Source organism: Pagrus pagrus, assembly GCF_965226575.1.
Source record: "Pagrus pagrus genome assembly, chromosome: 18".
Lineage (NCBI taxonomy): Eukaryota > Metazoa > Chordata > Actinopteri > Spariformes > Sparidae > Pagrus > Pagrus pagrus.
In genome coordinates, this window is record NC_140202.1 from 41,594 (window position 1) to 49,980 (window position 8,387).

At 41.1% G+C, this 8,387-nt stretch overlaps 2 protein-coding genes across 2 annotated transcripts; one reads left to right on the forward strand and one right to left on the reverse strand.

The window, feature by feature from the left end:
• Positions 1-1,215: 1,215 nt before the first annotated feature.
• LOC311273546 (uncharacterized protein) lies at positions 1,216-4,413 on the forward strand (the record flags this gene model as incomplete). Its single annotated transcript, XM_084380650.1, has 6 exons — positions 1,216-1,412; positions 1,617-1,708; positions 2,299-2,493; positions 2,589-2,668; positions 2,811-3,697; positions 4,343-4,413. Exons 1-6 carry the CDS (start codon positions 1,262-1,264, stop codon positions 4,411-4,413), a joined length of 1,476 nt encoding a protein of 491 aa, XP_084236776.1. The 5' UTR covers positions 1,216-1,261.
• Positions 4,414-4,568: 155 nt separating this feature from the next.
• LOC311273754 (uncharacterized protein) lies at positions 4,569-6,685 on the reverse strand. The gene is made up of 2 exons (XM_084380968.1): positions 6,043-6,685; positions 4,569-5,629 (listed from the first exon to the last, which is right to left on the reverse strand). Exons 1-2 carry the CDS (start codon positions 6,648-6,650, stop codon positions 4,729-4,731), a joined length of 1,509 nt encoding a protein of 502 aa, XP_084237094.1. The 5' UTR covers positions 6,651-6,685; the 3' UTR covers positions 4,569-4,728.
• Positions 6,686-8,387: the final 1,702 nt, after the last annotated feature.

An 8,387-nucleotide genomic window follows, 5' to 3' on the forward strand; every position in this document is an offset into this window, starting at 1 on the left:
TCGGACTAATTGTGATGTTAGATAAATGACTTGTAGCTTGTAACTTACAGAGAGAGTGGAAGCTCCTTCCACACTGCTGCTGAAAACAAAACCTGCATGACCAGAGCGGCGGACCCGCGTGTCACAGCTCTCGTCTCTGTTGCACAGAGTCCGCGACACAAGTGCGCCCAGTCGTATTTAATGAATTATTTCACTCACCGTGTAATAATAATATTTAATAATAATATAGTAATATTTATTTATAATTGGTTGTTATGAAAAAATAAAAGTGGGGTTTATTTCCCCATAACAACCCCTGCCCTCTACATGATCCCTTATAATAAATCGATAAAAATGTAATGTGATCGATAAAATTCTTAACGATCAATAATCGATCATCGATTTATCATGCGTGCAGAGGGCAGAGGTTGTCATGGAGAAATAAACCCCGGTTTTATTTTTTCATAACAACCAATAAACTCCATATTATTATTATTATTATTATTATGTAGGCCTATTATTATTAGGCTATTAAACGGTTTAAGAGTGAAATAATTCATTAAATACGACTGGGCGCGCTTGTGTCGCGGACTCTGCAACAGAGACGTGAGCTGTGACACGGCGGGTCCGCCCGCTCTGATCATGCAGGTTTGGTTTTCAGCAGCAGTGTGAAAGGAGCTTCAAGTCCCTACAAGTGAAGCACAAGCACACAGACAACCGTGTACGTTGTTGCCTGACCTTCTTCCTTCACGGGGACTGCCCTGGATCACGAGAAGGTAATGGCTGCAGCCTGCGGGAAGGCCCTGAAGGTCCAGGCCCCCCGAGCACGGAGCATTAGCCCCAGTTAGAACAACAATAGAAGCTGGCTTTTCTCGCTTGTTGTGTCCTTCTGAGCTGGGTCTGCTCCCCGAGCTCTGTACCACCATACCGCTGTACACGCATACAGAGACCACTGCGGTCAAGCCAGCCGTCACTCCGATCTCCGTGGTCAAATCAGCCGCACTTAAATTTCGAGTGCACAAATATTCTCAGCATTATGGTAAATGCGGAGAAACAGCGTATCCACTTCCGGTTGTCAAAATAAAGGTATTAAGAACAGTAAGCTATATATCGAACCTACATTTAAATAAAATATGTTACATTAAAGTGTTTCATGCGCCCATGATGAATAAAAAACACTCATAGGCTACGTGCACGTAACTAAGGAGTTCTACTTCCGCCGCCTTGAGTGTGCGCTCGACCATTTCCGGGTCACTCACTGCATTGATTTTGATCGCGCAAGATGGCATATTTCACCCGTTGTTTACAAGGCCTCCCGAAGATTGACGTGAACGATGTCCACAGGATTGTCGACCACTGTTCACCTGCACCTGGTTGTAAGCGCGAAAAAGGGTTTAAACTGTACATATCAAGTTACATCCACAACTTTGAAGGTGAGTAGCGCTACCTCAGCTGTTAGCTGCTAGCTTAGCTGTTAACGTTAGACAATGACTAGCTAGCAGCTAAGTACTTCTAATCCACATCAAATCGTGTCAATATACGACATACTTTATTAGTGTTATTAAATACGTTGTTATGCTGATATGATTAGCAACTGGTTGTGTGTATTTTAATTTGGGTTTTGTATTTCCCCTCAGTGTCCAAGAAAGATCCAGTGACAGGTGTAGTGTGTGTGAGGGCGTTATGTCATCCGTCAATGGACAGATCAAAACCACCTCACAGTTTAAGTGTAGGATGAGTGTAGCGTTAAGATAGCGTTAAGATAGCGTTAAGATAGCGTTAAGATGGTTACCCATGTTCCTGGGTTAATCGTGTTCTTTTGGTTCTTTGCTCTAGGTTAACCATGTTCATTTGGTTGGCCATGTTCCCCATTCATGTTAAAAACGACCAGTGTACGCTTAGTGCTACGTTACTACTATGTTTTCACTTACAGCAACCAGTGGTGTAGTATAGTTTGCTTTTCCAGGTATGCTGAACATCCCAGCTAGGTGAAACACATAAGATAGGTATAAAAGTTTATGTAAACCTGCTGAGTCTAGGTAGGTATACTGCAATCTTGGTACTTTTTAAGTGGGGATACGGAGTGTACCTGCAAACAAATGGACTGCACCACTGACAACATCAAAAGAAAAAGATTATTAATCCCTTTACTAACAGTGTTTACAAGAAAACAGTTAAGTTTTTACTAACTATTTTAACTAACAGTGTACAAAAATAAATAGTAGCCTACTTGAGTAATTAGTCTATATAAATATATGAAAAATCAGTTGTGCTACTCTTTTTTAATATTGTTTTGACATTTTTAACATCTTGTTACAGGTGGGGCTGAAGGATTCAATCCCTGTAGAGCTGGCCCATCACAGCTGTACATGTGTAGCTGGATCAGTGCTGTGTAACCATTGTGTGGCTCTACTTTTCCAGTCTGCACATTATTCTCAGCTTGACATTCCAGTTGTTCCACCAGTGCTGAGCTGTACGGAGAGTGAACAACAGTGGCACAAGCCAAGAACCCTGGCAAGTCTTGGAATAATGTAACTATAATTTAAATACTACATCTACACACACACATCACATACGCTCATCACTGCTATTATGGCCTATATTCACAGGGTGTTAAACCAGGTCCTGTCGAGAAGATGGCTGTGATGTCTGCCAAACCAAAGCAGAGGACCATGGCCGAGGGAGTAAGGTGAGAATTCAGCTAGTAGTTAGTAGCCTATTAATTCATTTGTTAGGCCTACTTTTCTCAATCAAATCAAGAAAACTAGTTTTGTTACTTGTAGTTATGAAGTGATGTATCTTACTGATGTTTCTCAATTTGTTTCAAATAGGTCCACACTGTACAAAGCCATCAGTGGAGAGTTGCTGGACCTGTCCGTTCTCAGAGTGTCAGAGATCTACAAAGAGTTCACCCCTGTTTCTGCACCAACCATTTGTACAATGGGTATCACCTGTGAGGTGCCACTGGTGGACTCTGCACTCGGTTTGGTACAAGCAGGCAGTCCCCTGTCATACCAACAACCCAAGGCAAGAAGTTGCCCTGTTGCTCACCATGACGCTCCACCACGTCCAGATTTGCCATTGGCTGGCTGCAGACTGGAGACATCATGCTGTATGTTTGTTTTCACTGAGCATCAACAGCTGCACTTCAAGTCACTTGAGGTTACCTGGGAGATGGTTAAGAAAATAGAGGATGCAACTAGGGGCCAAAGTTCATCAACAGACTGGCATAGACTGAGAAAACCCAGACTCACCTCCTCACATTTTGGGGAAATATGCCATGCTAAACCATGCACCTTAGAAAAGATGGCAGACCGGTTGCTCAAAGGGGTCCGTCAGACAGCAGCAATGAAGAGGGGTCTCGAAATGGAAGCTGATGCCATCGAAGAGTACTGCAAGCTCAAGAGGGTGAACCACTACCCTTGTGGCTTCATTATACACCCTGACACTCCATGGCTAGGTACATCCCCAGATGGGGTTGTTTTTGACCCAACAGAAAGTACTGAATTCGGCCTTGTGGAAATAAAATGTCCAAACATTAAAAGCTATGTGGATTATCCACATCTGAAAATGAAAGACGGCAACCTGGAATTGAAGCAGGGTCATGGCTACTACTGGCAGGTGCAGGGTCAGCTGCTCCTAACAGGGATGGAGTGGTGCGATTTTGTGGTGTTTGCAGAGGAAGACACCCTGATTCAAAGAATATACCGGGACAGTGGTGTGATGCAAAAAATAAGAGAGAGAGCAGACTTCTTTTTTTTCTACACATACCTGCATAAATATCTGCTGTAATAAAATGAATTATCAGTAAACAATGACTTCTGAGAACTGTCTTGTTCTTGTTGATTTCTCATTATAATGTGAGGCCTTCAAGTGGGTTGTTTTAAGTTCATTTAAATTTATCAAGTAAGTTATTCAGTAAAAACATCATGTAGCTTCACTGGAGAGCAGGAATGAGCTTGGACAGGATGTGTGATTCTGATTTTAAATGAAAATATAACCATTTTAAAGCAATTTGAGAGGAAATGAAACAGGAAAACTGGATTTGTAGGTTAAAAGTAATATATTTTAATTTAAACTAAAGGGAACTTTAAAAAATCTATGATCTTCAGCGATCTCTACTGACAAACTGCAGAACTGCACCAAAACATTTATCATAATCATTTATTTTCAGTTTATGCATGTTAAATACTTAATGTCACCTTTAAAAGAAAAGTACATAACAACTACTCGACTCAGACAGCGAGCAATCATACAATCACACCAAACTCAGACGTCAGAAGACAAAATAACAACAGAAACAACAATGAAACTCATCTTTAAACCCCTGTTGTATCCACCCTGGGGTTCCTTCCCTCTGCAGGTGACTTTGTTATCCTGCTGAACGCCGGTGTGAGCATACCTCAAGCAGTTTTCTTCAATCAGAAAATATGAACTAAACAGAGTTGTAACATTTTTAGGATTGACCACTTGACTCAAAGTGTACACAGCAAAGGTGAACCCACACCTATGTATTGCTAGATTTTAAACTAATATTCAATGAGTCACGCCCACTTGAGGGAAATTAAACAACATGAAGGGAGACCAAGTTGATATAGATTTCAAATAAATCATTTAATAATTAAAATACAAGTCAGCAGATGTAAGGCAAAACTAACTAACTAACTAGTAGTGTGAATCAGTATATTGTTTGTAAAAAAAAAAAAAAGGTAAAGGAGGAAGAGGAGCAGCCAGCCATGAAGCAAACAGTCAGATTTCTACCTGGCTCTTATGTTTTCTCCAGTCTTTGACCAGCGGTCCATTTTGGTAATTGCACAAGATGCAAGCTACGGTGAAAAGTTGGCTAATGCTCCCAGAAATAGACAAAGGGATTACAGTGTCAAAAAGTTTGTTCTCCTTAACCCGCCTTATTAGCCTTTCAACGTGAACTCGCAGCCGCGCGATCGACTGGGTCTCCAGGACGTCATGTGCTGCCATTTGCTCCTTGTTGGAGCGGAAGGCAGGCCTGTGAAGTTTTCCTGGCACAAGGTTGTCCACCCTAAAGCCCTTGTCCACCATCACAGCGGTGTCAGGGGACAGGAGAGGTATGATGCCCGACAGTCTGAAGAGCTCACGGTCACTGATAGAGCCCCCATAGAGCGCAGAAACAAATGTCAGAGGACCATGTGGTGCCATGCCAATCATGGCCTTGAAGGTACAGTGTGATTTGTAGTGTGAGTACACCTCACTCTGTAGCACAAGTGAGGATGGAGTTTGGCACTGCAGCTCTGTGCAGTCAACAATGACCTGAGTGTCTGCATATTCCTTGAACTCAGGAGGTAGGTTGGCTGTGATTTCTTCAGGTGTCATCCAGATACACACAGCTCCCAGGAGGCAGTAAAGAAAGTTTGCCCAGGTTGTGATGATTCTGCTGGCTGTTGTCCGATGGATGTTGAATTGGTGGCCAAGCTCTCTCTGTGTGCATCCAGTTGATAGATAATTAAGAAAAAGAAATAACTCATCTATGGGCAGCAACTTAGTTGATTTGTTCGATGTTCTCTTCTCAGCCACAGAGACCGATGCTTCTCTGGCACTTGTCACACGGATCATCCTTGATGTTGCTGGCTCGATGAGCCTCCAGAATGCCATCAGGTGGTCATAAGAATGGAATCTTTCAAACAAAATACACAAAAATAACATTGTTAGTCATGGTAGACTAATTTAGTTACACAAGGTCAATTATCTTACCTTTTACTCTACTACATTTGTTTTACATGAAGAAAATACTTAATGAATGGTTGTGTCTAAATTTCTGACTGAGTGCTGTAGGTAGCACATGTTTGGGCCTAATCATATTACTATGTTAGTCATAAATTACAGTACTTTTACTTTTGATATTTGATGTACACTTGAAGGAAAATACTCTTGTAAGGTGGACTTTTAGTGGAGCAACATTTTACCATGTGTAGCCCATCTTTACTTTCACTCAAGTACAGGACTTGTGTGATTTTTCGTCCATCACTGTTAATATGGTACAATACATTAGCTTTCTGTGCAATTCAAAACACCTTAATTATGACTTACCTGGTATAAAATCGGATGTCCTCATCCGATCCTGCAAAGCGCTTCAGTCCAAAACAACTCTGCAGCTGGAGAGCCTGAATTTGTAGTTCGAGCTCCTTTACTTTCTGGCGAAGTGTATCATTTTCCTCAGCCAACTGATCTGCGATCATTGTTGTTGTAGGAGTAAGACAGTAATCATGGTCTGGTGCCAGGGTAGCCACCTCCATCTCTTCCTCTGAGTCGATGTCATGGACAGGAGGAGGGCTCTCCGCTCTGGGTCTCCGCTCCCACACGCTCGCCCTCGGTGCCGGTAGTTGAAAATTATTCCAAGAAAAAAGAGCAGGAACGGTCCCTTTCTTCAACCTTCTCAATTTCCCCGGCTTGTTAACAAAATCTTCCTTTTTGAAATGCCTGCTGCAAACACGACTTGTCTTGCTTGGTGTGAAGTCGTCCCGCCGTACTCTCACCATCCATTCGGCTCTCACAGACACATCCACTGGAAAGCTATGAAAGCTTATAGTACTATTGTACCTCGACGAATTGGTACAAAGGGGTACACAACAATGGAGTGCGGTCTTTTTCACGCGTTGATACGCCAACCGCCTCTCTTTTACACGAAATCTGTTCATATTAACGTTGTCAATCTAGCGTCTCCGGAAACTAGCGTCTCCGGAAAATCTCCCCAGCAACATGACCTACCGGAAGTACTCGAGCGTACACTCAACACACGGAAGTTAACCGGAAGTTCTATTGTGCTCGTAGCCTATTACCATTTTTATCTTTTTTTTCTGCACCAATGTGGAGAAATGCCAAAATAAAAGTCCCATAGTTCTACCTGCAGATTGCTGTGTTTTCTTATATTTCATGTGCTGTAAAAACACTTTGCTCAATAATCACTGGCTATAGGTGGTATATCTGACTTCTACACATAGAAGACTACAAGTATGTTTATTATAAAGCATTTCTACTGCACCAATGTGGAGAAATGCCAAAATAAAAGTCCCATAGTTATACCTGGAGATTGCATATTTGACCGTATTTGAGCTACTGTAAAAACACTTTGCCCAATAATTACTGGCTATGGATGCTATATTTGACTTCTACACATCTAAAACTACAAGAATGTTTATTATTAAGCACTGGACAATAAAGGAGAGTGCTTGGAGAAAAGTCAGAGAGGAAGTTGGACTACTGTACCTGCTAAGTTATGAAAATATGTGTCTGTTACTTGATTACAGCGGTCTGTTGTACTTTACTAATAGGTATTCCTCATGGTTTGCCCTCTCAAGGGCTGAGTGGGAGTTCTCTGTGTACATGTATGCAGTACTACTAGTAAACAATACCTGTTACTGGACCTGTGTGTGCTTTTATTACCTCCATGACGTCCACTTGAAGATGAAAAGGAGTCATTGTAGGAATAGTGATATAGAGAGCAAGTAGAGAGGCAAATAATGATGTAGGCCTATGTATATTACAAAATATAAATGCATTTGTCTTTTTTTGGCTGATCTAATTATAGATTTTCCATTTAGTTTTATAGATGACCAGGGGCGGTCCTAGACCATTTGGTGCCCTCGGTGAGCTTTACTGATAGCACCCCCATCCCCAGGAGAAAAGACCTCATGTCCATAGAATTGCACATTTATTTAAACAATGATAATCCAAACAATATAACAATATGTGCAAATGAATAAACCTGTTCAATAATAAATACACAAAAAATAAACATATTTTTAACAGTAGTTCAACATCTGAGAACAAAAAGTGCACACTAAAGAATCAAAACAAAAAATAGTGTATGCTGGAAGTGTAAAGAAAAGGCATTTATCAAGACTTTATTCAAACAAGTTAGAGATAATGCAAAACAAGGAGTAAATACAGAACAGCAAATAAATAGGTGTCAGGCAGAGTTCAGCACTTGATGTGATTGCTCCAAACATAGTCCTTGATTTCTGGCCTGTAAAGCAACAGATGAGCAACATGATTAGATATTTTTATGGAACAGAGCTCGACTGTCCTCAGCATACTGTGAACATATACACTTTCAATGGTCAATACTTTAGACATTCCTGGACAAACTTTACAGATGTCCCAGTTTTTATAACATTAAGTACCAGCCCTTTATCTTTCTTTACATGTTTCTACTTAGTGTGTTTATTGTTATGCACCAAAACACAAATTCAAATGCTGAAAAGCTACTTGGCAAAAAATGTGATTCTGATTATTGTGTGTCCAAGTTACATGCCTGGTCAATATACTGTACAAACACAAATAGTTGTAGGTGGTGTTTATCAGGAAAAAATTATGATGTAGCAGGCCCACCACTAAGCTTGATGTTTTGGCTTTGCCACATCTAATGTTACCAT

Excerpts from the sequence above, each read along its gene's own strand:
- LOC311273754 (XM_084380968.1), bottom strand. The coding sequence starts at position 6,650 with ATGAACAGATTTCGTGTAAAAGAGAGGCGGTTGGCGTATCAACGCGTG. Across the intron at positions 5,630-6,042 it reads GACATCCGATTTTATACCAG|ATTCCATTCTTATGACCACC; the intron begins GTAAGTCATAAT and ends TTTGTTTGAAAG.